The sequence below is a fragment of the Pollachius pollachius genome (assembly GCF_949987615.1).
Source record: "Pollachius pollachius genome assembly, chromosome: 19".
Taxonomy (NCBI): Eukaryota; Metazoa; Chordata; class Actinopteri; order Gadiformes; family Gadidae; genus Pollachius; species Pollachius pollachius.
Window position 1 is genome coordinate 16,395,533 of NC_136952.1, and position 21,837 is coordinate 16,417,369.

At 48.4% G+C, this 21,837-nt stretch overlaps 1 protein-coding gene across 1 annotated transcript in view; it reads left to right on the forward strand.

Moving 5' to 3' along the window:
- Window positions 1–677: 677 nt before the first annotated feature.
- nrg3b (neuregulin 3b) overlaps window positions 678–21,837 on the forward strand; it is a gene marked incomplete at both ends in the record, with an annotated part of 198,380 nt that continues 177,220 nt past the window's right edge. Inside the window, one exon of the mRNA XM_079757309.1 lies at window positions 678–1,590. Coding sequence (XP_079613435.1) covers window positions 678–1,590 — 913 coding nt within the window. The remainder of the gene's footprint in view (window positions 1,591–21,837) is intronic.

A 21,837-nucleotide genomic window follows, 5' to 3' on the forward strand; every position in this document is an offset into this window, starting at 1 on the left:
ACAGGCTGACGCGTGCACGCGCTTGGATTAACAGCTCCGCTCCGAAGCCCCGGCGGATCGATATCGGATCAAGCCTGCGTTTCTTTTTTTGGCGGGGACTTTTTTATTTTTTTTGACAAGGGGAGTCAACACAGGAGGATTAATAACCGGTGAACTACCGCGAGGCGGACCCTTCGTCTCGCTCCTTCACCTGTCCATAAAACTAGTGTTTGTGTGTGTGTTGTGCTCGGTGTCTACGTGCCCGCGGTGCGTGTGCGTGTGTGTGTCGACCCTCTGCCAGAGGGAGTGTATATTTGCTCGTGTATGCATGTGATTGCTGCTGCTGCTCAGCCTGCTTTTAATTACCAGCTACGCCATGTGTGCGCGCGAGCGTATGTGCGCGTATGTGCGGGTGCGCGTTTGTGCATGTGTGTGCGGCTAGGTTGTGTGTGCGCGTGTGCGAATACAGGTGGATGTGTGTAGTGTGTGTGTGTCTTTGTGTGGGTGTGTGTGTGTTGCAGGTGTTTTAAGATGCCCATCACTTCCTCTCCTCCTCCTCCCCCACCACATCCTCCCCATTTTCCACGCCCCTCTGTGATGAAGGCTTCCTGTTTGACCTCGCCGACATCTTGAAAGAGCAAAAAGGATAAAAAGTAAATATATTAATAAATAAAATCAATCCGGAGGTATCTGTCAGCATGAGTGAGCGCTCCGATACAGGGACCCTGACGGCCATGACTCTGGAGGAGCCCGGGGCTGAGCAGGGCTCCCCCCGGGCCCCGGGGCCCCTGCGCTGCGGCCCCTGCGCCGTGTGGCCCCGGCAGCAGACCTGGCTGTGCGCCGTGCCCCTGGTGATGGGCTTCGTGGGCCTGGGCCTCAGCCTCATGCTCCTCAAGTGGATCGTGGTGGGCTCGGTGCAGGATTACGTGCCCACCGACCTGGTGGACCCCAAGGGCAGCCTTGGCCAGGACCCCATCTTCCTGTCCAAGCCCAGCCCTGCGCCGAAGGGCCTGGACGTGGCCCCCACCGGCGCCGGGGGGGCCGGCGGCACGTCCGCCGCGGGCTCCCTGTCCACCACCTCGGGGCCCCTCGCCGGCGACGGGGCCGCCTCGGGGCCCCGGTCTCGCTTCGGACCCCCGGCCAACCACTCGGGCAACGGCACGGCTGCCAACGGCGTGGACGGCGAGCGCGGCAACGGGCTCGGACACAAGTCGCCGCCACCGCACCTCCCCAACCACGTCGGCACCCGCGTGAGTGGAGGGGGCGGGGCCTCCGCCTCTTCCACCACCACCACCACCACCACCACCTCCTCCTCCTCCTCCTCTGCGCCCACGTCCACGCGCACGCCGCGAGGGATGGCGCCCCCTAGCGGCAAGGAGGTGCGGAAAAATGGCAACGTGGGCAGCGGGCGCGGCGGGCCGTCAGCGCCGAGGCCCGGCCAGGCGCCGGGCGGCGTTCCCGGGAGTACCACGCCCTCTTCGGCCGCAGCCTCCTCCAGCGCCACCGCCAGCAGCGCCCAGCCCTCGGTTCCCGCCAAGCCGACCTCGCGATGGAACCCCGGGCGGCAGGCCAAGGGCCCGGTCACGCGGCCCCACCACCGCTACAGAACACGTGAGTGGTTGTGTGTTGATTCGGGGGTGAATGGAAGACCCCCATGGCCCCCGTTGTTGTTCCCGCTCTAGAGATGACAACTGATGCCCATTGTGCATTGTGTGTTTTTAATCGTGGTTGCAGAGGTTGTCAACATGCTCGCAGCGTGTCTATGTTTAGGGTTTGTACTTTGTAGGCATTTGCAGGGTTGTGTGATTCCATGTGAAATTGATTGGGTTCTCTGGGTTGTGTGTGGTTCTTGTGGGTTGTGTGTTTTAACGATGGTTGTGTATGTTGTTAACATGTTTGTAGTGTATACGCTGCAGGCGTGGGTTGTGCGTTTGTGTGTGTAATTGGTTGGGTTTATAGGTTGGGGATGGCTGCATGTGTTTTTCATTGGACACGTGGTTTTGTGTGTGTGTGTGTATATACACACACACAATACACATACACACACACACACACACACACACACACACACACACACACACACACAAACCACGCTGTACGATGGATCCACAATACAGAATACAGTATACACAGGTTATGTTTGCATTGTGTGCGCGTGTGCGTTTGTGCTTGAATACAACTTTACTTGTCTACACATGGCGCTGGGATGCTGTTGTTGTCCCTGTGCAGGTGTGTTTTCCCCTAGCTTGCTCAGAATATTCAGCGACGCAGTGTTAGCTCCACATTATCATACATCACTGCCTGCGTGGCCCACAGTACCCCCCCCACCCTGGGCACAAACCCGGGTGGAATAGTCCCGTCCTCATACATCATGATCGTCCTGCAGACCGGCTCCTCAGCTAGCTTCGAATCAACTTGCGTTAATTAGCGCAAGTGCTACGTTAGCGACTGGGGTCTCCGCGGCGGAAACAAGGTGAGTGTTATTTCTGTGACTCGCGCAATCAGTCGCTTGGAGGACACTTACCCTACTACCAAGAGTCTCTCAGTATCATTAGGAAGGTATTCCAAACATATATTGGTCTGAATTGCTGTGTTGAGATTGGCTGCGGGATGGTTTGATGGTTGTTGGAGCGGTTTTGTGGCACGGTAAGGTGGTGGGGCTCTTGGAGTTCTGTCGTGGGGGAGAGGGAAGGAGATTAAAGAGTGATGGGAGGATAGAGGAGAGAGAAAGAGAGCAAAAGGGAGAGTCAGAGAGAAAGAGCGAGAGTGCAGAGAACGATATGAGAGAGAGATAGAGAGGTATAGAAGAGAGAGAGAAAGATGGAGGCAGAGCAGAATATAGAGGAGACGGGAGGCAGAAAGGGAGAGGGATTGGAGGATACTGGCAGCAGAGCGATGGAGGGCTGGAGATTCAACCTTCATCCTGCAGCAGGGCTGAGAGAGGGAGGAAAGGGAAGAGAGGGAGAGAGAGGAGACAGATGAGAGATCGAGAGAGGGAGAGGAAAGAGGGAGAAACCGAGCGGGTGCAACGCCAGAGAGAGAGAGGGGACAGAAGTTGGTGGATGAGAGAAATGACGGCAAGAAGGAGAGGGAGAGCATGTAAGATACAGAGAGGAGAGAGGGAAAATGAGAGAAAGAGAGAGAGACAAAGTGTTGGCGAGATAGATATTTATATGTACCGAGATAGAGAGAGAGAGTCAGAGAGAGAGGAGTGGGAGAAACAGAGTGCCAACAGATGGAGAGAGAGAGAGAGAAAGAAAGGGAGACAGAATGAAAGAGAATACTGTGTAGAGGCGAAAAGAAAAGAGATGAAACTGAGGGAGAGGGATGAGGATAATATTGTAACATATACGAGGGGGGGGGGCGGATTTGTCAGGCCAGGAAGAGATGGGAGCGCCTGGGAAGAATAGAGGAGAAAAGAAGACGGGGGGGGGGGGTTTGACAAAGAGCATCGTGCCGAACTGACAGAGGAGGGGGAGTCGAGGTAGGAAATGCGGTGGTTTAGGAAGAGAGAGCGGAGGGGGGGGTTATTAATGGAGAGGAGAGGGGGAGAGGGGGAGGGGGGGGGGATAAGGCTGGAGGGCTTCGAGGCAGGGGAGCAGTGAATTTCTGCAAACTTGGTGGTTTCGGAAATATTAGGAAGAAAGTCACCCCCTACTTGATCATTCTTCCCTCAAAGAATCTGAGATCTGTCACCAGGGTGACCATGCATGGATGAGAGGGTAAAGGATAGTGTGTGCGTGTGTCTGTGTGTCTGGGTGGTTATTTATAGTCTGTATGGAGTGTTTGTGTGTATCAACGCATGTGCATGCATAACAATGGTGGTGAATCCGAATCTCATGTGCATGTATGTGTGTGTGTTTGTATTTGAGTGTCTGTATATGATAGTGTTCCGGTGTATATTTAGTGAGATTTGGAAGTTTTGTGTCTGTGTGTGTATTGGTGTGTGTGTGTGAGTGTTTGGGTGTATATGAAACGCATTTGAATCTCAGAATAAGTCACCGGTGTTCACTCTATAAGACCCTCATCAATCATAGTTCATCCAGGTGCGTGTTTGTGCATACCAGTCTTTCCTAACCTCTATAGTCTCATATACACCCACAGCCCCTTCAGTAGGCCTGCAAGGACCCCTTCACCAGCACCAAACCAGGGTCTAGTGTTGCTATTCACATTGTCGTGGCCTAGGTGTTTACAAGACTTCTTTCTTGTCTTGACCTTCTTGATCAGCTACAATCTACATCTTGACATCAACATCATTAAAGGTGCTTTAGGTACTTTGTGTCAACTTTATGTTTATTGTAGCGTTTTAGATATCCCAGAGCCGTTCATCAACTATTAGTGAGTAAAATGTGCAGTGAGAATATCTGTTTAGAGTTCACTGTGCTTGCCTCTGTATAAAACAAGTATGAATTTAGACCGCTCCTGGCTGAGGTTTGACCAATCAGGGCAGGTCTTCCATGATTTAGGGGGGGAATACATCTTCCATGTCAATCCCAGGTAGGTGAATATAGCACTTCTCAAAAGAATAGCAAGGCAAGCGGGAGGGAGCCAAGAAGGAGGGAGATTTTATCTTTAGTTTAGTAACAAAATCCATCTCCTCTGCATTTTTCTGCTCCCTCATTACAACTCCCCAATCCTACCCCTTTAATGTTCATAAAGTTCAGTAAATATTATTATTTTACATCAGATTATTTTGTTTGTAGGTTTAATGAAGCAAATGCAACATGTCTACAAGTACACCTTAGCCAATCATTTTGGTCGGGGAATGATTTTGGCGATGTATCCACAAATAGAACAGGGATGACGAATGCTGTTGTGAAAACCCACAAGGCGTCTATAATGGAATCTCCTCTGTGTCTTTGGTTTAAAAGATCACCTCTTGAGCACAGTCACACTCGGGGCCTGACAAGACTACGTTAATAGAAAAGATAAAGCCTTTCAGCTAAAAATACACAACCCACCTCTTGGATAAACACTAGAGATGTAGCTGCGACCACACTGCGGATTCCGGTTCAACTTCATTTTTCCTTCTTCATTCATCAATCGGACCGATCGATGGTATTGAATCCCGATGGTTAGTTATTTATGCCAATGATGGAATGCAGGGATCTGCTTTTATAGCTCAGGGCAAATCGTTTTCAGCATGAATGCAGTGAAATAATGTTGTTGATTGCAGATGGGACCATCAATTGAGATTGTGTGGCTGTGTGTGTTTGTGGGTTGGAGCCGATCATAAAGGAACACACATGAATATCCAGCTTGGATTGTATTCAGGGGAAATCAAAGCATTAGGACGATTCAGTTGATGGGGATGGTTTCCAAAGCATGAAAAAAAGAAGGAAAGTAAAACAATACAAAATAATAGTTATTTTTAGTTATAATAATAGTTTTTTCTGTGTTTGATATGGTCTCTCACTTCATACATACTGTGTTTGTGAATGTTTATCCTTTGTGCTTTTGCTGGTGTATATGCTATGTAGAGATTTGAGATTGATATTTTTTGTTTTGTGGTTAAGCGTAAAAAATATTTTTTTCAATAATTGTTACGTGTTATTTATATTCTTTATCTGCTGCTCTGCCCTCTGTTTCTCATCCTCGTGTTTGAGCTCTGTGGTGGTTTATCCCCAGAGCCACGAGAAATTCCCACAAGAAAAAAATAAAGTAGAAATCTACTTGATGTCGGGCAGCTGAGCAGTTTGTTTTCATTGTCAGTCAATCTTTTTCAGTTAATCATACGGTCTATAAAGAACCAAATGAATGTCTTCAGTTAGCTTGCTTTTGTCTGACAGGCAATTAAGTTAATCATTTTCATCATCACACATTCTGAGTTTTCATTTTAGCACAAACCGCTCTGGTAGCTCTGCGCGAGTCCTGCTCGCCGTGGCCGTTTGGACATGATACTTGGGTACAGAGTCATGTAACGGTAATGGCTTTACCATGGATGAAAAAGTTGTTGATCGGTTGAAAGCAATGGGGCGTCAAGCCATGTGGTGGGTCCATAAGTAATCGTGTGTCCTAATGGAGGTTGCGTGTGTTGTGAAACGCGATGCTATTCCGAAGATAGGTGACAGGTGAGGCCAACATGATTTTAATATCACTATACCGAAGCCCCGCTTAAAACGGTAATTAATCTTTCACTGCGTGCTGGAGGGACGGCACGCTCTCTCCATTACCAACCGTGTACTGTATGACCCCTCATGTTACACACACACACACACATGCACACACACACGCACGCACACACACACACACACACACACACACACACACACACACACACACACACACACACACACACACACACAGACACACACATGCATGAACACACGCATGCAGTACAAGCCAAAGCGTGTTTGTGTGTGTCTGTATGTGTGTTGCTGAGTGTAATTGTATTTTGTGTGATTGTGATTGTTTGTGTGTGTGAGTGTTTATATGTGTTAGTGTGTGTCTGTGTGTGTGTCCGTCTGTGCTTGTGTGTGTGTGTGTGTGTGTGTATGTGTGTGTGTCTGTGCCTCAGTGTGTGTATGTGTGTATGTGTGTGTGTGTGTGTGTGTGTGTGTGTGTGTGTGTGTGTGTGTGTGTGTGTGTGTATGTCTGCTCACCATATACCAATCACTGGGGGGCCCTGGAGATGGATGAGTGTGTGTTTGAAGCAACGGCCCCTGTGTTGTATTTGGAGGAAGGATGCGCTGGCTGGGGGCCAGAGAGCCACACACACACACACACACACACACACACACACACACACACACACACACACGCACACACACACACACACTCCCCCTGTCCCCCTAGTGATGTGTGATCTTTATTTCACATGCACTGTACCGTTGTGTGAGAGCGGGAGGGAGGGGGCATGGAAACGAGACAGGGAGAGAGGGAGAGAGAGAGAGAGGCAGAGAGACAATGGAAAGGGGAGCGAGGGAGAGACGTTGTACGGCAGCATGTTGTATATCACAGCCAAGTAAAGGATAGTCAGAGATAAGGGGGGAGAGAGAGAGACAGAAGTGCGGCCTCCTGTTGTTCTCGTCTCCCAGGGAGAACACATCTGAGGCGCCTCCTGACCCACCAGATCTTGTTCAGTCTGGTGTCTGACTATGCGGTGATGTATATCACACTGTTCACACCGTGCCCTGCGATGGTGTACTGTTGTGTGATGTCATGTAACCACTGAGTGGTCGTGAGATTGTGTAAAGAGGGATTAAACACAAAGATTAAATCCCTCTCTCGCTCTCTCTCTTTCTCTTTCTCTGTCTCTCACTCTCTCTCTCTCTCTCCCTCTCTCTCTCTCTCCCTCTCTCTCTCTCTCGCTCTCTCTCTCTCTCTCTCCCTCTCTCTCTCTCTCTCTCTCTCTGTGTCTCTCACCTAGTTCACTTTGAGGGTGTTTCTGCCTCTCTCTACTGCAGTGATTCCCAACACTTTGGGCCCGTGACCCCATTTCTAGCTCTGAAATGTTTACAACCCAAACTTTAACTTGTGCATCTATTTCCACACAAATCGTTTTTACCCAATCAACATCTGCCGGTAATGTCATTGTGGCGATGAGCGTAATGGCATCGCTGTACCACACACTAGGTGATTAGTATTAGCTTGCTTGTGCCTATGAATCATTAGGCAGGCAGTTTGTTTAGACATGAAAAATAAGAGTGGTTTGCTAAAATGGATCATTAAATATCTATAGCTCATGTCAAAACTGTCGCTCCGTACACATATCTAAGGACCCCATATTGGCCCCAACCCCAAGGTTGGCAACCAGTGCACTAGTGTGTGTGTGTGTGTTTGTGTGTGTGTGTTTCTGCATGCGTGCCTGTACGTGTGCCTGTGTATGTGTGTGGGTGTGTGCATGTTAGTGCATGTGAGTGTGTGTGTGTGTGTGTGTGGGTGTAAGTGTGTGTGTGGATATGTGTGTGTGTGTGTATGTGTGTGTGTGTGTGTGTGTGTGTGTGTGTGTGCGCATGTGTGTGTGATCTAGATTGATAGAGAGGGCTGGGAGCGGTGGAAGGATTTAAATGACCTCGTAATCCAATCACCTTCCTCAATAAATGCGTGGTGTAGACACATATGGATTCAAACTGGATTCATAATATCAACACACTGATTCATGTAGTGCAAACACATTTGGATTAACTGAATTCATAGCGTGCAAACAAATATGGATTAACCAGATTCATATTGTAAACAGAAATGGATCAACTGGATTCATATAATAAACATATGGATGAACGGGATTCAATGTATAAACACATATGAATAAACTGGATTCATAGAGTAAAAACATAATGATCAACTTGATTCTGGATTCATAGTGTAAACACTGATGAATGGATTAATTGTGTTCATATATATAGATATACCATATTCAAAGTGTAAACACATAATAATTAACTGGGTTCACAGTGTGAACCCATGTGCATAGACTGGATCAATAGTAAGGGAATATGAATAAACTGGATTCATTGTGTGAACACATTTGTAACGACTGCAATAACAGTAAACACATATGAACATATAAACCGGATTCATTGAGTCATTGGGAGTCCATGAAAGGTGCTGCTTCAAGGGTCCTGCGTTGCTCTGTGAAGCCTGCAAGGTCGATATGGTGGGGCAAGGCACCAGGGAGCAGACCTCACTACACAATGAGAGAGAAAGAGAGAGAGAGAGAGAGAGAGAGAGAGAGAGAGAGAGAGAGAGAGAGAGAGAGAGAGAGAGAGAGCGGTGTACACAAAAATGAATGCGAGAATACTTGATAAAAGAAGTCCCGGTTGATCATTTCATATTTATCAAAATAAATATCTCCAAAAAAAGTCTGTGACACCTCACTACAAAGTCAATCAATCCCCCCCATCAATAATGGATTCTTTCCTCTCTGTCATCTCTCTTATTTATGACACCACAAGGCTGTGGGGAACGTCTCAGGACATCACCACTGTTGCAATGGAACTAATGATTATTTTTTACGTCTCGCTATAAAAGACAATCTTTGATCTATAATTCATCTTTTTTTCTTGTATTCAAACACAAACTTTTGAAGTGTTGAGTTAATGGGGGAGGGAGGGGGGGGGAAGAGATGCTCGTGGCCAGGGGCCATCTTAGGACTCCCCGCTGTCAGGACAATGTGTTTGGACAAAATGTCCACCGAGACTAATAGGGTGGACGAGAGGAAGATGAGGAGGGTGTGTAAGAGGAGGAGGAAGAGGAGGAGGAGAGTGAGGAGGAGGATAAGGAAAGTGAGGAGGAAGAGGAGGAGGGTGAGCACAAGAATGAGGTGGGAGGGAAGTGAGGGGGCATCGTCTGGAGGCTGAAATATTAATGTATGGAAAGAGAAACATGTGCAGTGTGTGTGTGTGTGGCCGGAAGTGTGAATAATTGATGGAGCTTCCCCTGTTTTATAAAGTGCATGAGATGTGTCCTGCCCGGCCAGTGTAGTACCTGGAACATGAGGGTGGGGTGGCGGCGATGGTGGTGGGGGGTAATGAGACCCCCCACTTCCCCCCTCCTCTTCAAAAGGCCGCATGAAGTCCAATTCCTTCTTGCCTCGTGTAAGTCCCGCCCCTCCACCCCCCCTTACCTTTCCCAAATGAAGTAAATAAAACGAAATTAATGGAGAAAAGGAAGTGTCCGGTATGAAGTGTGGGGCTGAGGGATGTGATATTGTCTCCGGTAATGTTTGTGGGTGCTCTCTCCCCCTCGCTCGCTTTATGAACGCAGCAGCAACGCTAAAAATAAATCCAGCGTTTTAATGGCCGCCATCGTCTTCCTGTGAGGAGGAAATATAGGAGGTGTGCGCCGAAGGGGGAAAAGAGTTGATCCTAATTGAAAATAAACACAGACTCCATTACTCTTCTCACTCCCCTTTTTCATCTTCCTCCTTCTCCTCCTCCTTATCACCGTTTCTTCATGAAGCAACGCAGGACAAAAGGCTATTTCTCTCTCAATCGCTCTTCTCTCATATTTCACCTCTCTCTCGCTCTCTCTTGCTCTCTCTCTCTCTCTCTCTCTCTCTCCCCCTCTCTCTCTCTCTCTCTCTCTCCCTCTCTCTTTCTCTCTTGCTCGTCTCTCGTTTTTGTGCTCGGTAACTGGGAGAGGCATGGTGTAACTTATTTAATTTTATTATGTTCTGTCAAGCCCACTTACACACTTACACACACACACACACAACACACACACACACACACACACACACACACACACACACACACACAATGCAGGCTCACATGCACATGCACACACATGCACACACTACAGGATCCCACACACACACACACACGCACACGCACACGCACACGCACACGCACACCCACCCGCGCTGCTGCTATGCTTTTGTAACCCATGAGGACCGTCTATCCATTGGCTAACACAGAGCCAATTGAATGGAGCTAATTGGACAGATCAGGGGGGTTGGCCCAGCAGGGGCCGTGATAGGCTGCGTGACAGTATTGCATGGAACTCGCAACACGGAGCAAGAATATCAGTGTCCATCATCACACTTGCGACACTGTTAGGGGCCCCGAGATTCAATTACCCAAGGGGCCGAAGGGGGAGCCCCCTCCCCCCCCCCCCGCCATGCTAGTTCCGTTATCAGTTTTCACGATAGAAGCCAGTTGGTTTTGCTCAAGGGCAGGAGGCGGTTCCACGGAGTGAGTGCATTTCTTGTTTGGTGTGTTTTTTTTGGGCATGACCGAATTCGACCCGCTTTTCGGCTCAGGGCGATTTTCGACGGTTGGTGCTGGAGTCGGAGAGATCCAAGTGACTGTGAGGGGAACCTGTTTTCGCAGACGATGTGTGTGTTCCCATGAATGTTCCTGTCGTCTCTGGGTGTTTGGGTGAGGGCGTAGGGCCAGATGTGTGAGTCTGACTGCCTATATTACATAACAGACCTCTTATATATAGTTATAAGGACTATGCTTTCAGGTAGCTTTTACTTAGAACTTTGGATCCATCTATCCATCAATCCATCTGTCTGTCCTGAACTATAGCGTCTTTGTTGCTTTGTTGAAAGACTGATCGAAACTTAATTCCCGCCGCCTCGAATATTTTCCCTTTACAGTCTGGCCTCGCTTTCCCGCTATCCCCCATCCAGACAGTCGAGATCAATGGTCGTTCCTCCGAGTTTCCTCGACCCACTTCCCAGATCACCAGATTAGCGGGGAGCTCAAAGTCCCGAGGTCAAGCCGCAGCGGTCTAGCACGGCGGGGCGATACGTGTGTGTGCTGGCGCCCGGGGGCCCACTTAGCGAGGGGCATCTGGGCCACACAGGCGGTCGGATGGCAGCGGAGGCAGCGGCGCTGAGTCAGGCAGGCGCTGTTGATGGTGGTTGGCGGTGATGACCTGCTGCTGCCATGGCGACGATTCGGAGTAGAGGTGTTCCATGAGCTGCTGGCGGGCGGGCGGCGGTGGAGAGATAGAGCCCCGGGCGGAGGAGGAGGTGTGGGATGAACAGGTGGCGGTCTCCCAGCCAGCCTGCTAACTCGCCTTGTCTCTCTCTCTCTCCCTCTCTCTCTCTCTGACGCACTTTCTCGCTTTCTTTCTCATCCATTGTATCAGATCTTGAAACTGAATGTTTTCTTCAGTTTCTATGGTCTCGCTCTGTGCGACTGGTCCTCTTGTTTTGTCCTATCCGACCTTGTCCCTTTCACTCTCCTCATCCTCTTATTTTTTTTGTTCGCCAGCATCAATGTCACCGTCGTCATCATCAACACCATTCTTTCCTTCAAGGCTCCTCTCTCACTCTTTGTCATTCGTGTCACAGAACATATCATCCAACATAGTCTTTATCCTACACACTGCAGGACATGCCTAACGCAAACCCATCTCTATCATCCACTGCCTTACACAAAAACCAAACGGAAAGATGAACGCATACTCCTCCTAATTCTCCTCCTCCACATGTGACCCCCTTCAAAGACCCCCGTCTCCCCCCGTCTCCCCCCCATCTCCCCCCGTCTCCCCCCCGTCTCCCCCTCCTGAGCCTCTTGAAGCCACATTTCAGTAGTTCACGGCTGACCCCCTGACTCCCCTCTCTCCTCGTAGCGAGGTGGTACCCTGCGCCCCTCCATTAGTCCCCGGGACACCCCATTGGCCGGCGTAATCACCTTCGCCCGTCGTGTGTTTTATTGTGCACGCCGCACGCGCGCCTAATGGGATGACTGTGACGCAGGAAATGACCCGTGAATTCTTTATTTTGAGGGGTCCCGCTTTTTTATCTTCTTTCTCCCCCACCCCTCTCCTGAACCTCCCCCCCCCCCACACACACACACACAGAAACACTCCAACACACACATGCACACACACACACACCCATATCCCCCATAAACAATTACTTTGTACACTATTGCGTATTTGATGTGTGCTTGGGGTTTTCCAGAGATGGATGGGTGTGTTGCTAATGCCAGGCTGTTGGTTGCTTAGGTCCTGTTTGTCCTTTGACTGAACGGCTTGTCAAAAGAGACCTAGTGTTGGGGAAGACACACAGCCTGGCCTTTGAGGAAGCGGACAGAGCATCATTCTCATGACAATAGTTTGAATTCCTGTGGTATTCATGTGACGTCAGCGAGAGAGTGACTGAGAGAGAAAGAGAGAGAGAGAGAGCAGCGGCAGGGTGAGCTCCTTTGATATGGGGTGTGGGTGCTCGGTCTCATGCGCTAATCCGTGCACGGTAGAACCTTATCTGTCTGTATAATGTCAAACCACACACTCCCAGTGTGTGTGTGTGTGTGTGTGTGTGTGTGTGTGTGTGTGTGTGTGTGTGTGTGTGTGTGTGTGTGTGTGTGTGTGTGTGTATGTGTGTGTTGCTCTAATCTGCCATCTTGGCAGAGCCGTACTCCGAAGATCTGCTACGTGAGCTGGATGACCCTCGTAGCCACCAGAGCGCCAAAGCATGCAATCAACGACTCTGGATTCTACATGCTGCTTTTCAACACAATATCTACAAAATCCACTCAGTGCTAATGGTCTTTCTTGCTAGCGAGCTTCATCTCGTCAGGTGCCCTCTTTTGTAATTTCACCAAGTATTCTCAACGTATTTCCCCCGATTACTGAAAGTGTGCGAGAGGCGTTAAAGTCGCAAGATCATGCCGCATGTGGAAGTCATGTGTTCTCCATACCTCGCCCTCTCTCTCCATTATTTTCCCTCATTCCCTCTCTCTCTTCATTCCTCCTTTCCTCTATTCCTCCCCTTTGCTCACTCTGTCTCTCTCTATCCCATTTAATGTCTTTATTTGACCGCCCCATTTCCTTACTGATCCCTCACTATCACTTTTGTTTCAAATGATCTAGAAACAAGATATTTTAACAATAGTACCGACTACTACTATAGCGCTAATGAGGAACCAGTGCTTTGAAGTGCATGGTAATGTAAAGCATATAGGTTCTGCTTGTCACTTTCTCTCAATGCCTTTGAGATGAAGAACTCATGAAGATGTTTCCCTCCATTTCTCTGAGCACCTGATTGAATTAGGGAGAATAATCAGTGGAATGATTGAGGCGTGGGGTTGTGGGGGCTTCACAGGCCTGGGAAAATGATTCAGGAATTAAACATTCAAAGTCCTTTATGAATAATGGATTCCTGTTGTCAAACCAGTCCCATGCTTCGGGAGACACAACGCCTGGCTGCTGTTCAGAGGAAGAGACGCAGGAATTTAAAACTACAATGGTTTGAAGTCCTGCGGTATCCAGATGTGGAGCGAGAGAGAGAGAGAGAGAGAGAGAGAGAGAGAGAGAGAGAGAGAGAGAGAGAGAGAGAGAGAGAGAGAGAGAGAGAGAGAGAGAGAGGGGGAGAGAGCGAGGGAGAGAGAGAGCTAGAGAGAGAAAGAGAGGGAGAGAGAGAGAGAGAGAGGGAGAGAGAGAGAGGGAGAGAGGGAGAGGGAGAGAGGGAGAGATAGAGAGAGAGAGAGAGAGAGAGAGAGAGAGAGGGAGGAACAAGAGAAGACCTGTTGAGCGAGGTCCTATGATGTCACGTTATCCAGGGTCAGGGGTCGGGGAAGGGGGAGGGTGTGTGGCCCCGCGGTCTCATGCGCTAATCCGTGCCCGGTAGAACCTTATCTCTCTGTATAATGTCAAACCACTCCCCAAGTGTGTGTGTGTGTGTGTGTGTGTGTGTGTGTGTGTGTGTGTGTGTGTGTGTGTGTGTGTATGTGTGTGTGTGTGTATGAGTGTGTGTTGCTCTAATCTGCCATCTTGGCAGAGCCATACTCCGTAGATCTGCTACGTGAGCGGGATGACCCTCGTAGCCACCGGAGCGCCAAAGCATGCAATCAACGACTCTGGATTCTACATGCTGGTTTTTTACACAATATCTACAAAATCCACTCAGTGCTAATGTGCTTTCTTGCTAGCTAGCTCCATCCCATAAGGTGCACTCTGTTGTAATTCCTCTGAATGGAATTACAACTCATTTCCAAGATAACTGAAAGCGTACACAAAGGAGTTAAAAGTTGAAGAGACATGAGGTATGCATGTGGGCATACATCTCTCTCTCTCTCTCTCTTTCACTATTCACTCTTTCTAACCTCTGTCATTTGCGTTTTCGCTCACGCCCTCACTTTTGTTTCAAGTGATTAAACAAATAAGGTACAAACAACACTACTACTACAACTACTACTACTACCTATACTACTACTACTACGACAACTTCTGCTACTTATCATAATATTAATATAACTATTGTTCAAAGTGGTCTTCCTCACTTTCTCAAAAAGCCTTCTGCGACGAGGATCTCATCAAGATGTTTCCACCATTTCTCGAAGCACCAAATAGAATTAGGGAAAATGATGACTGTGAGGATTGAGGCGTCAGGATGTAGGGCATTTCTAGGCCTGAGATAATACTTCATGAACTCAACATTTAGTCCTTTTTAAATAAAAGTCTTCCAAACCACATGTTGTGATTCAGTGATTTCTGTTTGGAAAACAGAAATCACTGAATCACAAAATCTGGTTTGGAAAACTTTTCCATCTCATTGGTTAACAGATGATATTGGAAGATCCGTTTTGTGGAATCTGGCGGATGCAATTGCAACCATTAAGCCTTAGCCAATTGTTCACAGTGAGTCCTACGGCATATGGTGCAGTCAGCACAAGCCAGGTTTAAGCTACGTCAGCGAGGAAAGCATCTATGCTAATTATTGCGACACCTGCTGAGCTAATACATGTTTTATGTTGTAACTGAGCTGCTGCTGATAATGGCATATCTGGGATGAATCAATTAATCTCAGTTATCCTTTTTGTTCTATGTCAGGTTTCATAGAAAAAATGGTTTGGGTTTGGAAGAGATGTCGTTGAGTTGATCTGAACATATTATTAGTTTACCTGCAAGAAGCTTCATTCAAAGCCTGTCGGAATCAGTGACAGTTGTCTTCACTTGGTTAACAACTTATTTAAGGTAAACCATGTTGAAGTTCAACCTACATTTTAATGACCATAACCAAACAAGCAGTCAATTGTTTATTTGTATATCATGTCTGTATTTGTATTCAACCCTCTGAAAGAGATGAGCATCGGTGAACAATGTTAAACTTTCTTGGCAGTGAACTGGGAGTTTGTTGCCCAGCTCAACAGAAACAAATTTAAAACTGAAATATTTGGCAGGACAGTCCAGGCCCAAATGTGGACAAACGGGTCCAAAAAACTGAACTCAGCCAACTCACACACACACACACACACACACACACACACACACACACACGCACACGCACACGCACGCACACGCACATGCGCGCACACGCGCACACACACACACGCAAGCACACACACACACACACACACACACATACACACACACACACACACACACACACATACATATAGACAGGACAACACCATGAATTATACATTGAAAGTTTCCCCCTCACATTTTAGCTGAGCCATCTTTCTCTTTGTCTCTTTTTCTCATTCCTCCCTCTCTCTCTCTTACTCTCGCCTGCTCTCACTCTCTTCCAATCTCCCTCTCTTCTATCTGAGGGTGACGTTAAATCATTGATAGAACATCTCCCAACGCCAGTGTAACTCTATAAAACACCAGTCACTGCCAGCCTTAGACGACTCAAACTACAGCAAGCCACAAAAAACACTCATCTGCCCCATATTCAGTATGTAACAATGAAGCATATAACAATGCTTCATTCTGTGAATTCCCAGCTGATAGCCCGCGGTGGTTGAAGTTTGATTTGATTAAAGGATTTTTATGGACTGAATTGGAATCCTGATGACTGAAGTTATGGTTTGTCGATTATTTAAGTTCTTTCCCTCCAACACACACTTTGCTCCAATTAAAATGTTGTTCTTCTATTGTTTATTTCCCTGTTGATATAATAAAAATACTGCATGTAGGCTGTGTTGGCTAGGGTGTTCGCTAATGGTGGAGTTTTGCCAGCTATGACAGCTAATTATCTGACCGCTGGAACAGAGATGGGCTCAAGGTCTTGCAGCGCTACCGGGGTGTTGTGTAGTGGATGTGTTTTTTGTGCTCCTTAATAGGCTGGCCTTTCGCTCACCATCGAAGGCCCCTCTGATCTCTACTGGAGTCCACCCTGCCTGGGGGTTTGTGAGAGAATATTTTATTAGGCCAGTGGGAAACCAATTGGAAGGCAGTGTCGCCCCCACTGCCCCCTCTTGCATCTCGACCCCCCGTAGACATGACTTAAACGCATTAGTGCTGCCAGACGTGTTAGTAACGCTAGTCACGTTGGTACTGCTAGTCACGTTGGTGACTAGAGGGAGATAGAGAGATACCGGGATAGAGAGAGAGGCAGATCATTTTTGTGCGCAAGGGTGTGTTAAAATAAAGGAGGGTGCTGCCAGGTGAAAGGGAGGGTTGATGAGTGTGTAGGTTTGTGCGTGTATATGTGTGTGAGTAACAGCAGATTGTGATAACATGCTAGGATAACAGGCCATCCAGACTACAACAATTTGGCCTAACCATGAATTATGAAGATGACATTGAGATTGTGTGTTTGTGTGTGTGTGTGTGTGTGTGTGTGTGTGTGTGTGGGGGGGGGGGGGGGGGAGAGAGACTGATGTGCAGGAGGGGAATTAACAGAACTGTAGATGATCCATTCATCTGAGGTGAGATCCATTTCGATTACAAAGAGCCACCACTTCGTATTCTGTGACCGGGTCAAAGGTCAGGCCGATAAGGAGACAGAGGAACCACGGGTCCTAATTAATCTTTTGGACCCAAGAAAGCGTAGTTTCCTCAATTAATGATAATCTTCTACTTTCCAGGACAGATCTAGGTGGACACGCCCACTAGTGATGTCATATGGGGCAGATTTTCGAAACGGCTTGTAAGGCTAATCACAGTCACAGCAGGTGGTATAATATGTCCCCTTTAACCTTTTCTACCCTCATTGTCCTGCTTTTCATATTATGATCTAAAATGCAAAACATGAAATATGTAGAATATATGTATATTTATGTTGAAGTATAACATAAAATACGCATAAAGTTGTTTTTCTTCATGGGAATTTACGAAATATACATCAAAAGAGTTAGGAAAGTCACGACTGGAGGTTCTCATGGTTGGAAATATGTCTCAGCGTTGGATTTACCCTTTGGGGGTTTTCCTTCTGAATGACATCATTCATCTGCAGCGGAGCCCTCAGAGAGCAGCATCAGTGGGGAAGGAGAGGTTTTGGGGCACATTGAACACGTATTGAAGGGTAATCCCTGGAGATGAGCCGTCTCCTGGTGTACACATACGCTCACTTTGTTCCCATGGTGGGGAACACGGCAGGCGTTTGGGCCAGATCCGCACAGCAGTGAGTGACTACATTGCAACGGAATTAGGAGTTGTTCTCATTATGAAAGGAGTGACATTTGGGCTGTTTCGCTGCGGGTGTTCTGAGCTGATGATGAGGGCGTTTGAAGAGAAACGCGGCGTGGTGCGTTGCGTATGGTGGTGTCACGTCGCTCAGGACGACGAATAAAGAATACAGAAATGTGCAGAAAAAGTAGCATTCAGTATATTCCTTAGAAGCTGATCCCCAATGAACAAAAGTAATGTAAAAATGTAAAATAATGGGAAAAAGGATATTGTGTTGCATTTAAGTTGAAGTTGCTCCACTCTCTTGACTTCATTAAAACACAACGTTCATACCTCATGATACAAACATAAAGTATAGAAGTGTTTTCTCTTCTATCAAAGCCCGCCCACCGTCCCCAAGCCCCTCCTCTTCCCCCTGTTCCACCTTCCTGTTGGAACAATGTGGCCCCACCCTCCTCCTGCTCCTCCTCAGATCACCACATAGCAGCTACCTTCGCTGGAGCGCAAAGCGACCCAAAATAACTATGGTATCAACAAATAAGGATTAGATACAACTTTATTAGCTACAACTTTTTTAATACCCCGTAGGAGAAATTTGTTGTCCATCCTTCTCCATCAGAAGGACTCAGTTTCCAAGGACGCGGGCAGAGAAGTGTTGAAACATCCCAAAGCATAACGGTTCCTGTCCAGGTGTAATCATTTTTACATGTGGCCGACTTTCGAGCCAATTAAAACCCCCCCCGGCGACCTCTGTTGCTCGCCAGGTGCCGTGTTGGACTCTGAACCCGCGGAGAGAGGGGCGCGGCCCCCCAGGCGCCCGCCTCGTTCTCTGGTGCGTATATCAAAGGACTCACATGAGGGCTAGCTTAGCATCGGGGTCAGGGCCAGAGCAAGGCCGGCAGAGGCATGGTCACAAGCCAGAAAATAGCCCTGCTCTTGTGTATCGGTAATCCCTAACAGCTGGTGTGTGTGTGTGTGTGTGTGTGTGTGTGTGTGAGTGTGTGTACACGTGTATGAATGTGTTTGTGGGAAAAGAAAGAGCGAGGGATGACGAGTGGACAGATGGGTCCAGATGTGGATCTGCTGGCCTAGAAAATCGCCAGACGCCGCCCGCCGCCTTTCAGGAGCTGCCAGGGGAGACCTTTCTAGTACTCTCTGGATTATAAACCTCCTTGGATCCAGCGAGACTGCTATACACCCCATCGACCGACCCCCCCCTGCCCTCCATCCCCCAGCTAGACTACCATAAACCCTATCGAGCCCATCATCCAGCCTACTAAAGACTCTTATCGACCAGACCCCATCATCCAGCCTACTAAAGACTCTATCAACCAGACCCCCATCATCTAGCCTACTAAAGACTATCGACCAGACCCCATCATCTAGCCTACTAAAGACTCTATCGACCAGACCCCCATCATCCAGCCTACTAAAGACTCTTATCGACCAGACCCCATCATCCAGCCTACTAAAGACTCTATCGACCAGACCCCCATCATCTAGCCTACTAAAGACTATCGACCAGACCCCATCATCTAGCCTACTAAAGACTCTATCGACCAGACCCCCATCATCTAGCCTACTAAAGACTCTATCGACCAGACCCCATCATCTAGCCTACTAAAGACTCTATCGACCAGACCCCCATCATCTAGCCTACTAAAGACTATCGACCAGACCCCCATCATCTAGCCTACTAAAGACTCTATCAACCAGACCCCATCATCTAGCCTACTAAAGACTCTTATCGACCAGACCCCATCATCCAGCCTACTAAAGACTCTATCGACCAGACCCCCATCATCTAGCCTACTAAAGACTCTATCGACCAGACCCCATCATCTAGCCTACTAAAGACTCTATCGACCAGACCCCCATCATCTAGCCTACTAAAGACTCTATCAACCAGACCCCCATCATCTAGCCTACTAAAGACTCTATCAACCAGACCCCCAACATCCAGCCTACTAAAGACTCTATCGACCAGCCCCCCCCCCCCCCCCTTCTCCCCATCCAAACTACCAAAAATCCCATCAACCAGACCCCCCCAGTTAAACTACCATGAACCCTATCAACCAGACCCCCCCCATTCCCCCCGAATCAGACTTCTGTACACCCCATGGACCAGACCCCCCCTGGCTAGAACACCATTCACCCCATCGACCAGACCCCCCCTGGCTAGACTTCAATCGCGTTCGAGGAATGTGCAACCTGTAGATATGATACAGAAAAAAAAGAAGAAAAGCTGAATAATGTAGGCCGCTATGGTAAGATGAAGCCATAGTATGAGGTAAGGTAAGACTCAGGCCTCAAGGAAAAGGCAGGGCTCGCAGCAGAGGAACCTGGCACAACAGTCAAAGACAATTTGACAAAACACAATACTTAAAACACTGGTTTGTAAGTACCTTGCAACACAACGCTGCATCTTAATGCAATAATTGTTTGTTGATGCACACTTTAAGAACCGTTTCTAGACAGGGTTTAGTTTTCTTCCCATCTCAGGGCCCATTTCCAGGAAGTTTCGGAACAAAAGGGCAACCTCTCACAATAAAAAGGACATTTTAAGAGGCGAGGTGGCTGTCTTTTGGGCGAGAGTGGAGGGGACGGGCCGGGGTAGATTTTCCTGTCCCCGGTATCTCTGGGACACAGAGAGCCTTGGCGAGGGCCCCTAGGGGACTGAAGACAGATTAATGCAGAGGCCTTTAATATTTCAGATGAAAACGTATTACCGCTCGCTTGCTCTTTCTTCTGTCCCCGACTAACGCAGTTTCCCCGCCTGTCTCTCTCTCTCTCTCTCTCTCTCTCTCTCTCTCTCTCGCTCTCCCTCTTCCTCTCTCTCTCTCCCCACACATTTACCTCATCTGTGTTTTTTCCACCAATGTCCATTGCTTTACACTTGCCTCCGTTAGCCTCTCTCTCCACCACCTACCTTTCTTTCTCTCCCCCACTCTCTCTTGTCTCTCTCTCCCTCCCACACTTCTGTCTCTTTATGTTTGCCTTGCCTCTCTCCTTCTCCCACTCCCTCCAACTCCTCCTGTTTGTATGTCACTAAAAAACGTGAGTGATGTGTTTGTCATTCAAGAAAGGAACTCAGTTATCCCCGCTGTGTGTGTGTCTGTTTGCGCCCACGCCACCACGTCTTTGTGTGTGTGCACGTCTGCACGTGCACCTTGGTTCCTCCGCATACAGTTTTGTCGAGTGCACGCCTCTCGACCTTGACTCGCTTCCTGTGACCTTCCCCACTCCCTCCCAGCCCACAGCCCCCACAGCCCGCGGAGCACGGTGGTCTGCTAGGTCTCCCTGTACCCCCACCACCTCCTCTGCCACCTCCGCCATCATCACCTCCGCCACCCCAACCTCCACCTCCGCAACTCCCAACACTTCCACAACCACCACAACTACCACCAAAACCTAGCCAGCACCACCACCCCTCCAGCACCACCACCACCATCGCTACCAAAACCATCACCATCATCTCTGCCACCACCACCGCCACCCTAGACACCAGCACTATCACCACCCCCCTAGCACCACCACCACCACCACCACCACCAACTCTACCACTACCACCACTACCACCACCACCACTACCACCACCACCACCACCACCACCACCAACTCTACCACTACCACCACTACCACCACCACCACTACCACCACTACCACCACCACCACGACCACCACCAACTCTACCACTACAACAGACGCTGGCATGAGTTTGTGTGTGTGTGTTTGTGTGTTTGTGTGTGTGTGTGTGTGTGTGTGTGTGTGTGTGTAAGAGCATGTGCAGAGTTTCTATGTTTTTTTGTGTATATATACTAGGGCTGGGCGATATGGACCAAAAGTCATATCTCGATATCTTCAAGCAGAATATCGATATAAGATAAATATCGATATTTGCGGCGCGCCGATTTACCATTACTATTTCTACCGTTTGGAATTAAATACAGTTTGATGGTTGAATAAACCCTGGACTAGACACTGCCTCCTCCTCGTATTTGAGAACATTATAATATATAATATCACGGCCAAAAGCCGTGTGCGCCTCCGAAATATTATGAATCGTAACGACTGCGTGGTGGGGGGGGGGCGTCGCTA